Below are 22,497 nucleotides of genomic sequence, written 5' to 3' on the forward strand. Positions count from 1 at the left end.
CGTCTCTAGTAACGCTCATTGCCAGCATGTGGGTTGCTTAAGTGAGAATTAGAAAATGTCATCTCTGGACCAACCACCAGGCAGCTGGGAGAACTTTATAGAAGTATGTGAAGATGTGGTATTTGATGCAGTGACTGCTCTCTTCTCTCTCTCTTTTTAATCTTTTTGGCTGCATCTTGCAGCACTTGAGATCTTAGTTCCCCAACCAGGGATCAAACCCATGACCCCTGCATTGGAAGTGCAGAGTGTTAACCTCTGAACAGCCGGGGAAATCCCACTGTCATCTTTTTTTTATAATAAAAAGTACCATTGTTTGTCTGGCTAGAGGATTCTCGTAACCTCCTGGGTGATTTCTATTGTGTTCTAGTGATCCCATTGGATTCTTTTCCAGTTAAATGTTTAAGATCACAGAGTGGTGAGGGAGCTGCAGATGCCGGCTTCCTGTGATTGAAATGGCACAGCGGGTTACTGATGAGGTGCCCCCTAGACGGACCAGTGGGCCCCTTCCCGCCAGGCCGTTCTCGCTGCCCGGTGCATCTCCAGCCTCTGACATTTACCAGTGGCCCTCCTGACTTGGTTGTGGGCAGACTCTGGGTACCGTTGTAGACATCATCTCTGGAAATTCTGTGAGGCATCTGCCGCCCCCCTGAGAGCTGAGGCTCTTCACTGGCTTCAGCCCATGCTGCCCTGGCTGCCGTCTCCGGGAGCTGTCGTGAGCCTGTCTGCGCCGTGGACATCCTGTTCACCCCTGCAGTGCACACTGCATGTTGTTTCTGTGCAAGGAGCAGTTGTTGCTTGTTGGTTTGTTTGTTTTAAAGTGTAAAATACAGGAAAGTAAAGGGCACAGTAAGTCCCCCTCCTTCCCCCGTGCAGCAGTCGCCATCGTTGGTGCCCTTGTGCATCTCCTCACCAGCACCTCTCTGAGCACGGCTGTAAAACACGGACCCGTGTGGGTACCAGACACTTGCAGTGAGTTGCGTGCAAAAGGTAGGGCCTTCCCAGGTGGTGCTAGTGGTAAGGAACCCGCCTGCCAATGCAGGAGATGCAAGAGACATGGGTTCAGTCCCTGGGTCAGGGAGATCCCCTGGAGGAGGGCATGGCATCCCACTCCAGTATTCTTGTCTGGGAAATCCCATGGACAGAGGAGACTGGTGGGCTACAGTCCATAGGGTTGCAGAGAGTCAGACCCGACTGAAGCCACTTAGCACAGCACAGCACAGCACATACAAACGGTATTTCCTTGCCTGAAGAAATCAGGCAGCATTGGACAAATGCATTTTCAAGACTCCTTTAATAATAATTATGCAAAACCCATGTGTTCAGGTGAAATGAAAACCAGATGGTGAGTCTTCAGAGCAGATAAAAACCCAACCAACCATTTGCTGTGTTGCCTCTCAGTAACGTTTCTCGTGTGCTGTGTCAATGCAGTGACCTCTCTCCAGAGGGCCCTCTGACCTGCGAGCAAATGTGATGGTGGGTGGAGAGCTGGTGCGGTCGCCACCCCGGGGAGCGTGCCCCCCAAACCTTCCCTTCCAGGGGCCCACCTCCCTGCCCTTCTTGCCGAGCATTGGGAGCAAGAGGGAGAATTGGCCGCGGGCGTTTCTAGGAGGGGCTGTGGGAGAGGGCTCGGGTTGAGAGCAGGGTCCTGCGTGACTTCTGAGTGCACTTGGGAGCAAAAAGGTGTGGGTGCTGATCCTTAGGAAGAATCCCAGACTGGTCCCGCCTGTCGAGCCTGTTCCTTGAGTGACACTGAGAGGCAGTTGTTAGGCTCCTGGTTGTTGCTCAGGCTCTGTAAAGGCCAGAGGAGCAGCAGCTGTGGGGAGCGGGTTGGCGGGGGTGGTGCCGTCCCCAGCTGTCAGCTGTCCTCAGCTCTGAATGAACCCCTCCAGGCTGGCTGCCCGAGTCCGCTTCACCTGCTGCACTCGATTGTGTGACCCTGGAAACCAAAGCAGATCGAGAATCCCCACTTTGCCCTCGTGCTTTCTGGGAGACCGAGGGGTCTGGGAGGGAGCCCTTTGTTTGCTGGAGGTGTACACATGTCTTTATGTTTCTTCTCGAGTTTGAGCTCTCTCTCTTTTTTTAAGAATTCCTTTTCTTTAGGATTTGAAAGAGTTCTTTCTAATGAAAGCGTGTCATGTATCTGATTGCTGGTGGAGAGGTTTTGAAGGGTGTGTTCAAACGGGACAAGATCTCACCAGGCCGTGAGATCTACAGTGCATAACTTTCGTGATAATTACAGATTCACAAGAATTTGGAGAAAAATGTTCAAGGAGGTCCCACATATCTTGCACCCAGTTTTCCACAAGGGTAACATCTTGCATAACTGTAGTACAGTGTCACAACTGAAGTCCTGCACAGAACTGACCTGGACTCCAGTGTCTGCCGGCATGGCTTAGATCTAAGGTGAGCCGTGGGGCTCGGCACTGATCCAGTCCATATAGCTTATTCGGAATTCCCCATTGTGACAGGTGTGTGTTTGTGTGGTGTGATACGTTTTGAGGGTTACTTGAAGTGGTTGAATTGGCTGTTTGAATTCTTGATAGCCCCTTCATTTCAATCCTTGTGTCTATATGTATATGTGTGTGTGTGTCAATTTTTTATATCTTTTGTTTAGTGGGAAATCATTGCCCTTTAAAACCCCACGTGCCATGCTAAGTCACCTGTGGGGTGTTAGCTCCCTGTGCTGTGCTTAGTCACTCAGGCGTGTCCGACTCTTTGCGACCCCATGGACTGTAGCCCGCCAGGCTGCTGTGTCCATGGGATTCTCCAGGCAAGAATACTGGAGTGGGTTGCCATGCCCTCCAGGGAATCATCCTGACCCAGGGATTGAACCTGCATCTCCTGTATTGGCAGGAGAGTTCTTTACCACTAGCGCCACCTGGGAAGCCCCCCCGTAAAAACCCTGCTATTTAAGCACAAATGATTATGTTTACAAAGTATTCGCAATTTTAGTTGTCTTCTTTCATATTTTAAAATACATCAGCTCTCCGGTAACAATCCTAAAGGCGGCAGCAAGGAAAGTCTGAGCCTCGGGAGGCTCACTGCAGCCTCCGTCGCCCACCCTGCACCCTCCAGTCACCACCCGGCCGCAGTCCTGTGTCTTCATGTCACACTTGCATTATTCCTGTTACACACAAGAGCCTGATAGTTTGTCCCTTGCAGTTGAGGTACCTCTTGTTTTTATTTAACACTCTGGAAGGTAAACAAACAAAAGAATTATCTAAATCAGTAATTCTCAACTTGGGGTCCGTAAATTCTTTAGGATTTGTTTCTAAGAAGTGAAATTTATGTTTTTATTTAAATACTATGCAACCAACTCTTATGAAAATGTTCATAATTACAGCACTTTTCAGAAAATGAACACACTCTACTCTTTGCTGAACTCAGGAACTTCAGCATTTCATTTGTGTGTGTGGTATGTCTGTATTGTGATACCAAGACGCAACACTTGTAAATACTTGAGCACACTTCTCTTAAAATAAAGCCATAATTAAAATACTGCTTGAGAGGATGAATCATTTCAGATTGTCACCTAATATGGTCTATTTCAAATGTACTCAGTTATGCCAAGGACGTTTTTATAACCATTTTTTTCCAAGCATGGTCCGATGGAGGTTTGTGCGTTATATTTGGTTATCTTATCTCTCTTTTTTAAATATCTTAAAAAAAAAAACAAAGTATAGTTAACTCACAATGTTGTATTAATTTCAGGTGTACAGTAAAGTGGTTCAATTGTACATGAAGTGAAGTGAAGTTGCTCACTTGTGTCCGACTCTTTGCGACCCCATGGACTGTAGCCTACCGGGCTCCTCTGTCCATGGGATTTTCCAGGCAAGAATACTGGAGTGGGGTGCCATTTCTTTCTCCAGGGGAGCTTCTCGACCCAGGGATCAAACCTGGGTCTCTCGCTATACCATCTGAACCACAAGGGAAGCCCAAGTTATACATACATACATACATATATGTTCTTTTTCAGATTCTTTTCCGTTATAGGTTATTATAGAATACTGAGTATAGTTCCCTGTGCTATACAGTAAGGCTTTGTTGTTTAGCTGTTTTATGTATTGTAGTATGTTTAAGTCACTCCCCACCATCTAATTTATCATCCCCCTCAATCGTCTTTGGTAACTATAAGTTTATTTTCTATGTGCATGAGTCTGTTTTGTAAATAAGTTCATTTGTATCATTTTTTAAAAAAGATTTCACCTATGAGTCATATCATATGATACTTGTCTTTCTCTGTCTGACTTACTTCACTTAGTATGATAATCTCTAGGTCCATCTAGGACCTAGAGATTCTAGGTTGCTGGAAATGGCATGATTTCATTCTTTTTTATGGTCAAGTAATATTCCATTGTGTGTATATGTGTGTGGGTATGTATATCCATTGATAGATGAATGGATAAAGAAGATATGGTGTGTACACACACACACACACACACACACACACTGGTTAGCTTATCTCTTAAGTCACTTTTAATCTAGGTCAGTCCCTCCTACTTTTTTTTTTTTTTTTAATAGAGAAATTGACTTTTGGAAGAGCCCAGCCAATTGTTTGGTGAAGTAGCCCCCATTCTGGATTTGTCTGATAGTTTCCTCATGTTGTGCTTTAACTTGTCCCTCCTCCTATATTTCCTGTAAACTAGAAATTAGATCGAGGCTTAATTAGATGCAGAATAAGTGTTTTTGGCAAGAACACCGTGGTGGTGTTGGATCTTCCTGTTGCGTGACCTCAGGGGGCACGTCCATCCTGATTGTCCCAGTGTTAGTGAAGCCATTTGATGGAAGAGGCAGAGTTCCCCCGTGCTGTTGGCTACAGTCCATGGAAGTAATCTACATGTAGATACTATGTTAATAATTATGACTGCCAGGTGTTGATTTTCAGATTCTATCTTTCAGGCTTCTTAGCGTGCATCAGTCAGTAAAGAAGAGTTTCTTTTCTTACCTACCCCACCCTTTCTTGTCTTCTTTCTTCTAGATATTGCTATGGACATAGGCAGTTTTATTAATATTTCTTCAATGTGTATCCATCAGTTGCAGCTGCCATTATTATTATCTAATGAAAGCATGCCACATCTAGCCAGGGGAGCTCTTTAAAGACTGCCTTCTGCAGCCCCCTGACACGGCCCAGTAGTTTTTGAATATTTCCTTGTCTTTTGGGACAAGTAGCTATTTGAGGCTCATCTTCCAGAATGCAAGTCCCTTCCTCTGAGGAGCCTTAGTTCCTTTCAGTGGGAAGTGCACTCAGAAACCAGCATCTGGACGCTCAGTGAGCTCATTGCTGCAGAGGTTTTCTGCTTTCCTGTGTGGGTCACATTGTGTCTTCACTAATCGTGTCCGACTCCTTGAAACCTCATGGACTGTAGCCTGCCCGGCTCCTCTGTCCGTGGAATTCTCCAGGCAAGGGTACTGGAGTGGGTTGCCATTTCCTTCTCCAGGGGATAGCCATTCCCTTCTCCAAGGGATTTTCTCAACCCAGGGATCTAACATGGTTCTCCTGCATTGTAGGCAGATTCCTTACTGTCTGAGCCACCAGGAAAGCCCTTTTTGCTTCTAGACCCTCTCAGTAGACAGAGCTTGGAAATATATTTTTCAGAATCATTTTTTCCCTTAATTTGTAAAATCTTGTGTATTTTATAGTTTTCTCTTTGCCTAGACTGAAAACTCTTAGTTCCTAATAGAACATTACATTTACTTATTTAATTTATCCTCCAATAAACATAGATCTGCTGGAGAAGAGAATGGCAGCCTACTTCAGTATTCTTGCCTAGAGAATTCCACGGACAGAGGAGCCTGGTGTCCTGTCTATGGGGTCACAAAGAGTAGGGCTTGACTGAGCGACTTTCACTTTCAGCAAACATAAAATCATTTCAGAATTACAACACCGATGTTACCGCTTAGCAGTGAACACAGGGTAGAGTTTTATTTGTCTGAAGCTGTTTTTGTCCTTAGACTTTTATCTGTCAAGGATTTGCAGAGTGCTATATTCAGACGTTACTAGGAATACTCATCTCCTTGTGGGGTTTATCAATCGGGCGTGTAGCTGCTAGCTTCAGTTTCTATTTTAATTCATTCATAGGGTTTCCTTTTTCTCCTCATTTAATTTTCGAATGTGTGAATCATTTACATGGTTTGCAATTCAAAACTATATAAAAAGGCGTATATTTCAAAAGCAGTTTTAGAAAGCTTAGGCCAGCCTGTCTGGATGGTGAACCACATTAAACCCAAATACTGCTGTGCAGTTCAGGGCCCTTATGTGTGTGTAATAATTGTTTTGGGCAAAGGAGGTCTATCGTCTTGTGATGATGCGGAGAAAACAGAGATAAACAGTATATAGTGCTTTAAGTCGGAGAGAGAAGGAATGGTGCTCTGTCTGGGTTGGGGGTGTCTCCCTGCCACTCATCACCCACCCAGTCCAGTCTTCTGGTCAGAGTGGTCCCATGGTCCGTGGCGTCAGATGGGGTTAAAGTGGTGGGTTCTCTCACAGCAGCACACCTGGAAATCTGTTAGAAATGCAGTGTCTCAGGCTCTACCCCAGACTGTTGCATCGGAAGTGCTGGATTGGGGTCCAGCAGTCAGGGTTTTAACAAGCCCTCCAGGGGATTCGTGGCACCCTCAAGTTCAAAAACCCTTAGGAGAGAAGACATCCCCTCAGGCCTGCAAGTGAAGGATTCCAGCTCGGAGACACTGACCTTCATGCTCAGGAGCACATGTCTAGTTAGGGGGCAGGGACTAGAGCCCAGATCTCTTGACTCTCAACTTACAGAACCTTTGAAAGTATTAACAGTTTCAGACGCTGGCTTCTCAGTAGGCTGTTGGGAGAGCTGATATGATCCTGACCTTAAAGGATGGGTGGATAGAGAGTGTAGATTCAGCCAGAGCAGACTTTTTTTCAGTCCTGATGACCTGAGTGTTGGTGATGAGACAAATTCCTTGGAGGTTGGGAGGATACTGGGCCCAATGTGCGCTGGGGTGCAGGGTGCCGGTTGGCAGGATTTGGTGGGTGCCCTCCCTACTTTTGGCACCATGCTCCTACAGTGAGAGCATGAGAGAGTTAAAGCTGTGTAAAGCCTAGCCACTAACCCAGGTGCCCCAGAAGAAGTGGCCTGATGGTCAGCCATGTAGGTCGAATCTGGGGAACAGGACTATGAGCCTCGTCTTGAGCCAGCTCCACGGAGCAGACAACAAATTCTTGCTCCTGGGGCGGTCACACTCTGGCAGGAGGGAGCACACACGCTCGTTCCAGAGACCAAGCAAGGCCCTGTGAGGCCTCCCAGCTTTACCAGTTTCCAGCTGGAGGTGAGCACAGCGTGATGGATGTGTGAGAACAGGAGGGAGGTGGGGAGAGAGTGCTGCGGACCGGGACTTACTCCATTCTGCTACTGTTAGGAAGACACTTCAATACTGCAGCCTTACAGCCTGCTCCTGGTTCCTTCTTCCCACCACCTGCGACTCCCACAGGCCGTCCCCGTCCTCAGGGAAGCGGTCAGTGCATCAGAGTCAGCTGTCAGCTTCACACAGCTGTGTGCATGCTCCTCCAAATATTCTTTTTTTCCCTTAACTTCTGTTTTTTACTTGCCTTAACAAACCACTTTCTTTCTCTCAGCTTGTTGTTCATTCGCTGAGTCGTGTCTGAGTCTTTGGGACCTTATGGGCTGCAGCACGCCAGGCTTCCCTGGCTTTCACCATCTCTTGGCGTTTTCTCAGACTCATGTCCATTGAGTTGATGATGCCATCCAACCATCTCGTCCTCTGTTGCCCTCTTCTCCTCTTGCCCTCAGTCTTTCCCAGCTTCAGGGTCTTTTTCAGTAAGTCATCTCTTTGCATCAGGTGGCCAAAGTATTGTAGCTTCAGCATCAGTCCTCCCAGTGAATATTCAGAGTTGATTTCCTTTAGGATTGACTGGTTTGATCTCCTGGCAGTCCAGGGGACTCTCCAGAGTGTTCTCCAACACCACGGGTTTGAAAGCATCATCCTTCAGCACTGAGCCTTCTTTATGGTCCAGCTCTCACATCTATACATGACTACTGGAAAAATGATAGCTTTGACTGTACAGACCTTTGTAGGCAAAGTGATATCTCTGTTTTTTAATACCCTGTCTAGGTTTGTCATAGCTCCTGAGAGAGAAACTGATGTGCCAAGTTTGTGGGATGCTGAATTTCCTTATCTGGCATTTTCTTATCCTTGGTAACTTCTAACTTAATTTAAAAGATTTTGATATTAGATTTCAGCTTCCTAATTTGGATTGTCTTCCTTCCTTAGCCTTCTGTAGGTGAAGGTCACACGCTGTACCTCTTCATTGATGTTATTATTTTAATAATGGTGTAAGGCAAGTCCTTGAAGAAAAGCCCTGAAAGTTAATTAGAAATTGATTAAGCTTTGGCTAATTTTAATTTAAAAATATGACAGTAACTTTGAGAACCACTAGTCCCACTGTGGTGTTGGAGAAGACTCTTGAGAGTCCCTTGGACTGCAAGGAGATCCAACCATTCCATCCTAAAGGAGATCAGTCTTGGGTGTTCATTGGAAGGACTGATGTTGAAGCTGAAACTCCAATACTTTGGCCAGCTGATGCGAAGAGCTGACTCATTGGAAAAGACCCTGATGCTGGGAAAGATTGAGGGCAGGAGGAGAAGGGGACAACCGAGAATGAGATGGTTGGATGGCATCACCAACTTGATAGACATGGGTTTGGACACGACTGAGTGACTGAACTGACCTGAACTGAGTTCCACTATGTTCCCAACAGATCATGCCCTCATTTTCACAATCACCTCCCTAAGAAGACTCATAAGATTTTCTTTCTAATCATACTAATGGAAACGATAGTCTGCATGTGTGTATCTTGTGCTTTATACATAAAAGTGGTAGGTTTCTTCCCCCACCTCTTGGAACCACTTCTCATCCCCTGGGAGGGTGATTGGAATGCTCAGATGCTCAGTCGTGTCTGACTCTTTGCGACCCCACGGACTGAAGGCTCCTATGTCTGGGATTCTCCAGGCAGAAATACTGGAGTGGGCTGCCATTTCCTTCTCCAAGGAATCTTCCCAACCCAGGGATCAAACCCACATCTCTTGTGGCTCCTGCATTGGCCAGCGGCTTCTTTACTACTAGGCCACCTGGGGAGCCTTGGAGGGTGATGTCACCCCCATTGTGGACACCTGGTGTAGAGTAAATAAACATGGACCTATTACAAAAGAACCAGAGGGTGCTTTGTACTATTTATGATACTTTTATTTTTTAAGAAGTTCTACTAGAATTAAAAAGATACTAGAATTCATCTTTGGTGATAAAGTATAGAGTAGATGAAGTGAATTGATATTTGTTAAGGACTTGTACCAGGCACTGGGTGTGCCAGGCTCAGCTGGAACGTGGATGCCCTCCTCCCCTGCATCTAATGGAGGAACAAAGGCTGGGACCACAAGAATAGACTGACTGTGAGTAAGTGTAGTTGATTTGTAGTGAATTGTGTTAATTTCTGGTTTATAGCCAAGTGACTTAGTTTATACATATATATATATATTCATCCTATACATTAATAGTTGGCATCTGCTAATCCCAACCTTCTAGTCCCATCCCTCCCCTGCTGCTGCTGCTGCTGCTATGTCGCTTCAGTCGTGTCCGACTCTGTGTGATCCCATAGATGGCAGCCCACCAGGCTCCCCCGTCCCTGGGATTCTCCAGGCAAGAACACTGGAGTGGGGTGCCATTGCCTTCTCCAATGCATGAAAGTGAAAAGTGAAAGGAAAGTCACTCAGTCGGGTCCGACTCTTAGCAACCCCATGGACTGCAGCCCACCAGGCTCCTCCGTCCATGGGATTTTCCAGGCAAGAGTACTGGAGTGGGGTGCCATCGCCTTCTCCCTCCCTCCCCTAGACTTATCCTTCTTCCTTCTGAATGCCACTATCCTCCTTTCCCTGAAAATAAATATGAAGTTAACTTGGGGTTAAGGCCAAACTGCTCAACAAATAAGCCCCCGAGGATGTGTTTTAAGGACTTCCCAGGTGGCACAGGATTAAAGAACCTGCCTGCCATTGCAGAAGATGCAGATTCAGTCCCTGGGTCAGGAAGATTCCCTGAAGAAGGAAATGACAACCCACTCCAGTATTCTTGCTGGAGAATCCCATGGACAGGGGAGACTGGGGGTCTACAGTCCATGGGGTTGCAAAAGAGTTGGACACGACTGAGCAACTAAAAAACAACAAAAAATAGCAAATGTGTTTTAAAAGTAACAGAGCCAGACCCGACTGAGCCACTTTACTACTGCTGCTACCACTGCTGGTGAGGATGTAAATAACAGTGAGATTTTTGTAAAGGTTTAGTTGCTTGTGTTTTTGGCGGGGATAGAATTTGTTTTCATCTTTGATTGATTTACTCTAAGAATGTAACTAAGGATTTACAAAATACGAAAATTCTCGTGTACTGTTCTTGTCTATTTCGTAAGTGAGTGAGTAGAGGAAGATTAAGACTGGATGAACTGTACACCTCAGATCTGTTAGGTTTGTCACGGTGCCTTTATATACGGACGACAGCACTTGACGATTAGAACGGAGATTGACTTGCCTGGAGTTCATAGCTCCTTACCAGAATAGCACCCTGATCTTTACATTGTGCTCTGGTATCCCCTAGTTCACTCTGAGAGTATAGCTCTGCATCCTGTACTTGGGGTCTGCCTAGCGCCAGATAATCAGAGGCGATACCCAGTAAGTTTTGTAGGCATTCAGATCTTTGAGTTGAATGGAATGTTCTGGTTTTAGTGGGCACTTGGAGAAACACGTAATAGATACATAGTATTGGTTTTTGAGCCCCAAAGAATTGATGCTTTTGAACTGTGGTGCTGGAGAAGAGTCTTGAGAGTCTCCTTTGGACTGCAAGGAAATCTAACCAGTCCATTCTAAAGGAGATCAGTCCTGGGTGTTCATTGGTAGGACTGATTTTGAAGCTGAAACTCCAATACTTTGGCTACCTCATGCAAAGTGTTGACTTACTGGAAAAGGCCCTGATGCTGGGAAAGATTGCGGGCAGGAGGAGAAGGAGACAACAGAGGATGAGACGGTTGGATGGCATCACCGACTCACACAGTATTGGTTCTGAGCACCGAAGAATTGATGCTTTTGAACTGTGGTGCTGGAGAAGAGTCTTGAGAGTCCCTTGGACTGCAAGGAGATCCAACCAGTCCATCCTAAAGGAAATCAACCCTGAATATTCAGTGGAAGAATTGATGCTAAAGCTGAAGCTCCAATACTCTGGCCACCTGATGCAAAGAGCCAACTCACTGGAAAGGAAATCAACCCTGAATATTCATTGGAAGGACTGATGGTAAATGTCTAATACTTTGGCCACCTGATGTGAAGAGCCGACTCATTGGAAAAGACTATGATGCTGGGAAAGATTGAGGGCAAGAGGAGAAGGGAGCGGCAGAGGATGAGATGGTTGGATAACTTCACTGACTCAGTGGACATGGGTTTGAGCAAACTCTGGGAGATAGTGAAAGACAGGGAAGCTTGATGTGCTGCAGTCCATGGGGTCGCAAAGAGTTGGACATGACAAAGCGACTGAACAGCAACAACAATTGATTTCATTGTCCAAGAAAATTCTAGTACTATTTTGTTGTAGTAAAATACTCTTGGGGGTATGGCCACTTTTTACAGTTCTCATATTTTTGTAATAAAAAATGTTAAAAGCAACCATAGGTATTGTACATTAATCATAAATAATAGTAAGACCTGCCCTTCACACTTGAATTTCATCCCTCTAGGAAAGAAAAGAAAGGAGTCTCTTAAAATTATTAGTGGTTAGAAAGAGTGAGTATGTTTCTGGCTTTTGTTTTTAGAATGGTCACTGAACTAATAAAATTGATTTATTTACTTTTCGCCTTTTTCCTGTGAACAGAAATGTGAGGCCTATAAATATTTTTCAAAGTGAATTTATACTTTATGAACCTCATCGAAAGTCAGCCGTGTTTATTTAATAGTCATATCTTGGCTTTTACTCTAAGACAGTGTTAATGTCCTTTGGCAGGCTAGAGCCTAGAGTTAAATTTAATAAAGCTCCAGTTTCCTCATCTGTAAAATGGAATAATAATTCCTACTTCACAGGCTCTCGTCAGAATGAAAATAACATAATAGATGCACAGTGGCCAGCATGCAGGTTCTGCGTGTAAATGGTGGCTTCTTTGTTCCCTTCTCCTCGTTAAAGTTAATAAAATAACATCACTCGTTGCTTCTGCTGAAAGCCTTCCGACACAGCCGCCTGCCCGCCCGAGCAGCTGCTCTCTGGGCTCTGCAGGCGTCCTGTGCCATCTGCCTCCTGCCTCAGGAGGCGTCTGTGCCCCGGTATAGTCACACGGTCTGGACCTTGGCGACCACTTCAGTCCCGCCTGTGAGTTCTCTCCTCGTACTGTTTTGATGGCTACCTAGGAAGCAGTTTCTTCATGTTCGTTCCATGCTTAATGTTATTCCGTCCTGAGCTGTAAATGCTGTGGGAAGCTGACTGTTAAAGGGTTCTCCTCGCCTGTCCAGGCCTAGCACAGAGTCCTTCACATGGGTGGTGCTCACCTTCTATTTTGCTGCAATGTCCTGCCAACTTTAAAAGAGAATTTCCAAAAGCATTTTTTGAGTGTTGGCAAATATATATATTCCCTTTTATAACAATGGAAACAGCGCTTATTTTCATACGTATTATTTCTGTCGCTGCATGGGTTAGAAAAAAAAAATCGGAAAAGGAAACTATTATCATCCGTTCTTAATGGAAGTAAGAAAAAGTGCTCTTAATTTTGGTCGGGTGCAGTGGGACTGGAAAGGGAGTGTGTCAGCCATGGCTTCTGGGCTTTTGTTCTTGTGCCTTTAAATGCTGTTCATGAACTTGCACTAATTCATTCATTTAAACAATTACTGAACACTTAGTCTTTTAATGCAGGCTCTTCTCAGAGGTAGGGTGGAATAGAAAGATTAATTATGCTCCAGAAGGAGCTATTCTTGAGCTCCTGGTAAAATAAAACTTGCTGTGAAAGGGAGCCCTTTGTAATTGTTGATGAACCATCTCCAGGCGGATACGGCTACCTTGTCACTTCGTGAATCGAAAGCATTTATCTAAGGAAAATAAATAGTTCAATTGAAAGAAAAAAACACCCACCAATTTTTCAATCACATAAATTGCTATTTTTTAAACGTGGGCACTGTTCTGTAAAAATCCTGTCCTCCCTCCCCACCAGCTTTTCTTTTTTAAATTTACTGGAGGGCTATAAATGCAAAATTCTACTTCTTATCTCTACACTTCCCTTCTTGCCTCCATTCTTAGCGAACTTACTTAAAAAGATGTTCATCGGCATGGAACTCTGCTCATCATTAGGTGGTAGCCTGGATGGGAGGGGAGTTTGGGGAAAGAATGGGGAAATAATTGTGTTAATATACATATGGCGGAGTCCTGTTGATGTCCACCTGAAACTATCACAGCACTGTTAATCAGCCCTGTTGTTGTTCAGTCGCTAAGTCCTGTCTGACTCTCTACAACCCCATGGACTGCAGCACACCAGGCTTCCCTATCCTTCACCATCTCCTGAAATTTGCTCAGATAAATTCATGTCCATTGAGTCCGTGATGCCATCCAACCATTTCATCCTCTGCCGCCCTCTTCTCCTTTTGCCTTCAATCTTTCCCAGCATCAGTCTAATCCTGTTTGCATCACGTGGCTAAAATATCGGCCAAAATAATTGGTTATACTGTGATACAAAATAAAAAGTTACATAAAAAAAATACATATGTGCATTGGCGAGGGCTTCAAGACCATCCTCAGGCTTAATGGCTTTCTAGGAGGATTCAGGAGTCAGCCTATAACTGGCCTCAGCTGCGATTTACAACCAGGGAAGGACGTGAAGCAGAGTCAGCAGAGTGCAGAGGCGTGTGGGGTGAAGTCCGAAGGAATCCAGGCACAGACTTCCAGGAGTCCGGGCCCCCTGAAGTCATCATAAAAGACAAGCTTAACTCCTCCAGCAGCAAGAAGTCCTACCATGCGGGCAGCGCTGTCCACCAGGGAAGCTCCTTGGACACCCAGTGCCTGGGGTTTTATTTGGAGATGGTCACCATAAGCACTGTCTGCCTGGCATGTCCCCCAACTTTCACTCTCCCCGCTGGGAGGTAGGTGTTCAGCATAAACCCCACTGTTTGTTCAGACAGCCAAGGAACAGGCAGCTGCTCGTCTCCATCTGAGGGGTGCTGGGTACCCTCCCTAGTTCAGGCCCCAGGTGCTGGCTCAGGGCTGCTGGGCTCACAGGCCTCTGCAGGGTAGCTGCCCCTGTGTCCACACTCTCGTGGTCACTGTGATGTCTGGGGCCTCTGGAGGCTGGGCGATCTCTCCCGGCCCGGGAGCCCTGTGCTGTTTCTTCGCTGCTTTTGTTTCTCTTACATCCAGACCTTCTCGGGCCTGGTTTTTTTTTCTCTTTAATGTGCTGTGCTGTGGCCACAAAGTGGAGAGGCTTGGTAGCGGCCACTTCTCAAGGACAGCTGTGTCCAGTTGCCTCTGTGTGTGTAGTGTGACATGCGTACAGAAAAGTGCACAAATGATAAACCCCAGACATTTCCAGAAACTGAACTCACCCCACCTACGAGTCGGCAGCTAAGTGAAAAAACAGCATTGGTAGCAGCCCAGGAACGTGCCTGGCAGCCCCTCCAGTGACCAGCCGCTTCCCCTGGGAGGAGCCATTCGCCCGACTTCTAACACGATTGATTATTTTTGTTTGTGTTTGTGGTCGATGTAAAAAGTCATAGGCTCGCATTGTGTCTGCTTCTTTGACATCCCCTTACGTTTGTGGGAGCCATTCGCGCCTCTGCACGTAGTGGTAATTTACTCTCCCTACTCTCCTTTTCTTTGATGTCCCACTGGCTTCTGAGAGAGCAGTCTCATCCATGGGTGTCAAGCTGGCCGTGCAGCCTCCAGGAGTCTGGCATGCATGTAGCAGGTGCTGAACTGAAATTGCTGCAGACACAGAAGGAAATCCACCTGTGGAAGAACTTCTTGAACCGAGAAGAGATGCTCAGGTGCCTGTCCTAGGGAAAACAGACCTTGGCTTTTTAATTTCTTATGTTTGGGACATGATTAAGTATTTCTTTTCTGATTTAATCTTATCCATTTCACTGCAAGAGTCGAGAGAAAAATCAGGAATATTGCTCACTTCCTTTGACTAGAGACCCAGTGTTCTGTAGGAACTTCTCTCAAAAATCCCATCTTCCTTGGCGTTGAATGTCCCTGCAGCCACTGCTCTTCACCAGGGACTTCTTACCCAGTGCTCCTGGGGTGTCTCAATGTCACACCGCTGTTGACTGTTCATTCTTTTAGAGCCACTGGTCACTTTTCTGCTGACTCTGTGAGCTTGGGTTCCAGGCCAGCCTGGGTTCTTGCCTGCTGCTTCACTGCCCTCCCCTCCCCCATGGTCCCCAAGACACCTTGGGGGGAGACCCTCTCAGCCCTCCTCGTCCTTTCTGATTGATAATAGGGCTGTTTTAAAATAACACACACCACCAAAGCCTACCTGTAAGCTTGTTCCTAGTGTGTGTTTACACTTTATAGTTATGTAATGTAATCAGAACACTCATTAGCTTTTAGCATTTTCTTTATTCCTTCTGTATTTTTCATGATCATAATCAGTGATGAATCTGATGTAATGACCCTCAAAAACAAGATAAAATAAAGTAGTCTACACTATCAAGGGCCCCACTTCCTGTAATGAAAACGATCACAATTGGATCTCATAAAGTTGGATCAGTTGAGATTGGCTGAATTTAAGTGAACAGTGGTAAAGAGCCCACCTGCCAGTGCATGAGACTCAGGTTCAATCCCTGGGTCAGGAAGAAATGGCAGCCCACTCCAGTATGCTTGCCTGGGAAATCCCATGGTCAGAGGAGCCTGGCGGGCTACAGTCCGTGGGGTCACAGAAGAGCTGGGACACAGCTCAGCGACTGAGCAACAAAGTGGTCACTCCTGTCCATGTATTGTGTATGGACAGTGTATCCTTTAGATTGTGAGCTACTACAGAACAGGCCACTTCAAGTGACTTCATGATACCATGTGACGAGAAGCACTTCCTCCTTTTGTTTTTAATAAGATCTTGAAAAGTGGGCACTAATCACCACTGTGCATTCTGATGACTTAATATATTTTCCTTGACAGATGCTCCTTAAATAACAAGGCATTTGCCATCATATTTATTATCATAACTCATCTGAGTTATTTAACAGAACAGTGGAACAGTGTTCCTTATGGAACAGTGGAGTTAGGGAAAGGAAGCAGCGTAAGACTTTAAAAAGCCTGACTGAAACATATGTACTGTTTGAAGCCGCTGGTTGACTCTCTATCTCTGTTGCCACTTGACTTAAATCTCCCATCCATCGCATTGTCGCCGTGGCTCAGTCCCAGTGTCTGTTACTGTACCGTTTCCAGCATCTGTTGCTTCTCTTGCGTGGGAGGGAGATGCTGGCTGCCAGGCAGTCTCCGAGTGGAGCTGTGACATCATGTCTGATCGATGGACACAGCTGTGGGGTTTCCATGTGTGCTTGGCAGCACCCACACAGGCACATCTGGTCTGAGCATGCAGTTACCTTCTCCTGCGATGCTGTGAAAATTATTCTGCGTACGATGGACTAATGCCAAGGGTATTATTGGTACTTACTTGATGTAGAAGACACGAGTGATTTAAGAGCCCAGGATGGTTTTCTGTGCAGACTTGAAGATTCTGGTGAAATCAGACTACCATCGTCTTACCTAGTTTTTGCCTATAAATCACTTAGTCCAGTGCTGATGGAGACTTGCTGAGCTTTTCCTTGTTCTAAGTTTAAGAAATGGACATTTTGGTAAAATGGGTGGTGAAGCAGCAGTGCAGACGGTGGCCAGTCAGAGTGAATTTCGTTTGGTTGCAGTCTCTGAAGGTTTGCTGTGTCTGAGATGCATTTCTTAGCAGCTCCTGTGCATTTGTGGGGTGAATGCTTAGGGAAGATGTCTGAGGATCACTGGGTTTTTTCCTTTATATAATTGTAGAAGGTGTATATGTGAATTCAGCTTCCCTGGTGATGTGGTAAAGAATCCACCTGCTGGTGCAGGAGATACAAGAAATTCTGGTTTGATCCCTGGGTCAGGAAGGTCCTCTGGAGGAGGAAATGTATTTTCCCTCTGGTATTCTTGTCTGGAGAATTCCATGGACAGGAGAACCTGGTGGGCTACAGTCCATGGGATCACAGAGTTGGACACAACTGAAACAGCTTAGCACATAGCACATCACTTGGCCTTTTTCTGTTGGGGCTTTTATCTTGGATCTTGTGAGATGGACGCTGATTCATTTTAAAGAACGTGTCCTTCCTTCCTCTGACTAGATTCCATACCTTCCTTCTGCCTGAGAATCTTCCCTGCAGAGTTGTGTTTGCCTCTGTCTGGTTGAATTACTAGTGAATTTTTGTAGGACTTTTCATGTATCTGAGTCAGAAAAGTTAACTTTGGTTCATTCACTTTGCTGTGGTACTGAGTAATATTCTCAGATGTCACTGGGATTTTCAAGTCAAAGGTGATCTTTCCTCATTTCTTTACCAGTTAACAGTATCATGAAGAAGGGTTTGCTGGTTGTTAACTAAAACAAACTTGTAAGCTGTTTTTTTTTAATGGATATTTTCCTTTTGAGTATATGTGTGTTTATACACTTCAGTGGTGAAATCTGCTAGAGGTATTTGCATATGTCATTTTATTATGATTCTCTGCATCTAGTAAAGAGAGTAAATAATGAATTGTCCTTCCTGTTTTTTGTTGTTCAGCTGTTACTGCATAGGCTTCTTTGTATAAGGGGTGTGCTGGGAGAACATTCCCAGTCCTCTTGGATCCTCCCAGTCAGCTGAGGTCCACTTCTGTCTCTTCACGTTACTGCCATCAGTGGAAGGAGACAGAATTCAAGTTACAAGAGTTTAAACAGCATTTTGGTGCATGTGTGCTCGGAGTCCGAGCATTTTAAGGAGTCATTAAAAAACCCCGCTAGTCCTCTGCCCTGCTCCACGCTCAGAGTGTGGAGCGGACAGGACTCGTCAGGTGACTCCCAAACTCCTGGCTGCTTTTAAAGATGACCACCATGCTCAGATGTCCTCAGAAGCCAAGGAAGGCAGTGGGAAACTCCTCCCCAGCCTTAGCCCAGCCGAGACAAAGGCCTTTTCTGTGGGAGCTTGCTCCCAGTGGGAGAGTCCAAAACTCTACTTGGCACTAGCTGCCTGAGATCACAGGGGAAGCGGGGCGGGTCTGGCAGCTGCTTGGTCCCCGGAGGAGACCAGGAGCGGGCCTTCCCTTTCTTCTCTGCATGTCCCCTTTCCTCTCTCAAGTGACACTTCATTTTTTTTTCTTCTTCATCTGTACATTACTGTGGCCCCCTAGAGACGAGCTAGGACTCAACCGGGTTACTTGCCGGTTCCCCTTTCTTTGCAAATGTGAGGTTTGTTAGTGGTTTAGAAATTGTTAGCCTGCTCGGAGTTTGTTTTCTGTGTATCTTCTCTGGCAAAGTGAGGTGTGTGTTTGCGGTGGTGATATATGTAAACATATACTGGGGCGAGACCACCAAACCTGTATTTTACTAATGACCGATGGGAGATCTGAACTCGCATGTTGGTTCATTATTATCCTAAAGACTCATACACTTAAAAACACTACTAAAAGCATTGGCTTCCCAGATGGTGCAGTGGTAAAGAATCTACCTGCAAATGCAGGAGACACAAGAGATGTGGGTTCAGTACTTCACATTGGGAAGATCCCCTGGAGGAGGAAATGGCAACCCACTCCAGTATTCTTGCTGAAAATCCCATGGGCAGAGGAGTCTGGTGGGCTACAGTCCATGGGGACCGTAAAGAGTCGGCCTTGACTGAGCACACGTGTGCACATACACACACACACATGCATGTGTTGTGATGAGGGTCCCAGGTGTACCTGGGTGAAAGCTGTTGAGAGACACTACCTTTCTGATGCTTAGACAGGGCCTGACAATTAGTGGTGCTGAATGCCTTTTTATTTTATAAACTGTGCAATAACCTTCTATTTTAAAACCAGAGAAGCCAGAGAAGGGATGATTCAAAGAATATACAATCCTTATCCTAAAATGGTGATTTGAGAGGACAGTATGCCTTCCTCTGAACACCCGTTTCATCTGGCTTTCATGATTTGACTACTGAAGACTCAGAAATACTCTGGCAAGTGACATTGATCTGATTACTATATGTCAGAAAACATTTGGATGTTTCAGTCATATTAGAAAAGCCGTTCCCAAACTGTGCTGAAGCTGTTCTTAGGTCATATGTCATCATTTCTAACTTGCAGCCCCATTTCAGACCTGTGACTGTATGTCTTACAGTTGGTCGTGAATCATAGTTTCATTATGAAATGTGATGGAGCGGCTGCCTCGCTGCATCTTAGGTTCAGGGAGCTGCATTGTGTGTGAGGGTCCACCAGCAGTGTGACCTGTCTGTATACTGAGTGCTGTTCACACCCACAGACAGCATTCAACTCACGTCTGTAAGGATTTCTAAGCATGTAAGATGTGTCAGGGTTTTAACTTGGTGGTCTCGGCAAACATCAGGTGCCGTTGGAGGGTCTTGGTTGTTCTTATAGAGAGAGGTGAACGAGTTAGAAGACACTGCTTTGTGCAATCGCTAGAAAGAAATATGTAAAAACCAGTCACATTACGTTGTTTAGTCGCTCAGTCAGTCTGACTCTCTGTGACTGTAGCCCACCAGGCTCCTCTGTTGCAGGCAAGAGTACTGGAGTCGGTTGCCATTCCCTTCTCCAGGGGATCTTCCCAACACAGGGATTGAACTTGGGTCTCCTGCATTGCAGGCAAATGAGCCACCAGGGAAGCCTCGCTTAGTCCATGACATGTTTAAATCATGCATTTGGTATGATTTGTACATGCGTGAGGTTTCAACGAGAATTACCACACAGCCCAGTGTCTGGACTGCACTTGGCCGTCTGGCTCTGCTCCATATTCATGGCTGTCATCTGTCAAAGTCACGTGACTGCTGTGCCCATCAGCAGCGTGCTGTAGTGTCCTCATGGTTACATCTCCGGACTGAGCCACCACTCGGTGGCTGCAAGCCGCTGCAAGCCACCACTGTGAGAATCGCTGGTGGTGGATGATTGTGTGTTCTGGTGTGTATTTGGTTTATAAGCAGTAATGAACAATGGCAAGTTCTCTTTTTAAAAAGACACTTTCTTTTTCATTTGGTCTCCTGGACAATATCTTAATTGTTCCCCTTTCATGGATCACAGCCTTATCATGGGGAGGAGGCTGGCATAATTCAGTAAAGCGTTGAGCTATGCTCTGCAGGGCCTCCCAAGACGGACGGGTCGCAGTGAGGAGTTCTAATGATCTTGGTGTCTTTTATCTTAAAGAACAGTGTTAGTGAATCAAACTTAGGTTTGTTCTGTGAGGCTGTATGGAAGGTTCCTGGAGATGCTTGGCTGCACCAGTAGGTTTCGTGTGTGTGTGTGTGTGTGTGTGTGTGTGCATATGAACACACACGCACCTCCACGGCTCGAAGTCTTCTGTGGAGAGGGAAGGGCAGCACTAAAGTGGAAGGAGCCTGTCAGTGTAGACAAGTCAGGAGGTCTTAGAGAACCGCTCATCACTTCTTGTTGAAAATACATGAAGCAGAGGGAATTCTAGAGGTCTGGCTATATGAAGCTTCTCTCAGAGCTCTTCACCTTCCCTCAAATGTCTCTTTCCTAACCAAGGCTCGCTTCCTCTCTTCCTCTCTTATTTTCTCTCTTCCGTTTTGCTCTCCTCCCGTTCTGTTGGTTGTCTGTAGTCTTCCCTCAGATGACTCCCTGAAGGTGTTTGGCGTCACCCTGTCTGTGTCCAGGCTCAGCAGGGGACAGGACGCCTCGAGGAAGCGGGGACCTTGGTACACTCACAGGAGTGACTTGTCTTTATTTTTCCGGACCTGTGTTACCACCTGTCAACTTCGCACCCGCTCTGATTGTCCCTCACAGGCTCTTCCTTCCTTGCTCTGCTCATCTCATCTCAGTGTAGTGAGAGGCCCGGGAGTGAGCCTAGTCCAGGACAACCTGCCAGCACCCAGTGGCGCTTGTCTCCAGGCCCCCTGCCTGGCCTCATCTCCTTGGGGAGCCCCCAGCTCAGGACTGGAGGGCTCCTGCGCTCAGCCCCTGCCTGTGGCCCCGACCCCGGGGATGCTCCTGTGACAGGCTCTCAGAGGTAAACCTCCTCCGCCTTAAATGCTCTGGACAGTTTTTACTCACAAGTGTTCTCTAGAAAAGAAACAGCCCTTCCTGGTAATTGGTCGAAATAATATTGGCCAGTTGTTACCCCCTTTCCTCCCATTTTTACAGGTGAGCAACTTGAGGCTCAGAGAAGTGGAATGAGCTGCCTGGGGGCACATGGTCAGCGAAGGAGCCTGGTCTGCACATGCCCTCTGCTGCCTGTTAATCTTTACCTTGTGTTCTTGTTGTCTTGTTTGCTGAGCTTGTGATCACATTGCAGAGGGTGAGCCCCCAGTTCTTGGCAAAGGTCACAGCAACTGTCTCCCTTGCTGGAGGGGCTGGGACCCTCTGATGGCCTGCGTGTGGAGGAAGTCCAGTCATGCCTGTCATTCAGACACTGCATGTTTTATTTTTTTCTTAAGGATGAAGAGGAGGAAATCAAACTGGAGATAAATATGCTGAAGAAATATTCTCATCATAGAAATATTGCAACGTATTACGGTGCTTTCATTAAAAAGAGCCCCCCAGGACACGATGACCAGCTTTGGGTAAGCAAGCGTCTCCTGCGTGTTTTGTGGGGTTTCCTTTTTGGTTGTACTAGAAGGGCATTAAGAACCTTCCAGAGGAAGGGGAGAGAAAAGCAGAGGGGTAAAGTCTGGTATCTTCCCTGGACTTCTCAGTGGAAGGCATCCTGAATGTTTATTTTGGTGTTGATTTCACGTTGCAGGGAAAAGAGTTTGTGTTTTGGGAATAAGGTGGCACAGTGAGAAACAAGGGAAACACGCAAAATAGCAAGGAAGTTAGGAGCTTGAAATCAAAAGCAGTATGATAAAAACTTTATGGAATTAGTGTAGTATCTCAGCAACATGCATTTTCTTTACTTCCGTGGGAGTGAGAGACAAGCTGCAAGACAACAAGCTTAGTTCTGTAATTTACTAAGAGCGGTGGATTTCGGGTAAATTCGTGGAACTTAACACATGTTCAATCTCACCTCTTATTGAACATGTTTCAAGATGTGACACTGAGGTAGTGCTGGCTCTGTAGTGATCACGTTAGTTCTGCCAAAAGTACTGGATTTACAGAGTGGGAAGATAGATGACTACTCTTCTGATTTTTTTTTTTTAAGTCGTTGTAGAATATTTGCAAAGTTAGGAAAATAAAAGGGAAAAAATACCTTTATTTCTATTACCCATATCTAAACATAGTTAAAATTTTAGAATAGTTCAGTTCATTTTCTAAGTACTTTAAAAATATGCTTTGTTCATATTG

General features: G+C 45.8%; 1 protein-coding gene across 50 annotated transcripts in view; it reads left to right on the forward strand.

The window, feature by feature from the left end:
- The window catches only part of MAP4K4 (mitogen-activated protein kinase kinase kinase kinase 4), a 148,725-nt gene that overhangs the window by 72,818 nt on the left and 53,410 nt on the right, over window positions 1-22,497 (forward strand). For all 50 annotated transcript variants that reach the window (XM_061431707.1, XM_061431696.1, XM_061431698.1 and 47 more), the window contains exon 4: window positions 21,651-21,776. In XM_061431707.1, coding sequence (XP_061287691.1) covers window positions 21,651-21,776 — 126 coding nt within the window. The remainder of the gene's footprint in view (window positions 1-21,650; window positions 21,777-22,497) is intronic.

Source organism: Bos javanicus, chromosome 11 (assembly GCF_032452875.1).
Source record: "Bos javanicus breed banteng chromosome 11, ARS-OSU_banteng_1.0, whole genome shotgun sequence".
Lineage (NCBI taxonomy): Eukaryota > Metazoa > Chordata > Mammalia > Artiodactyla > Bovidae > Bos > Bos javanicus.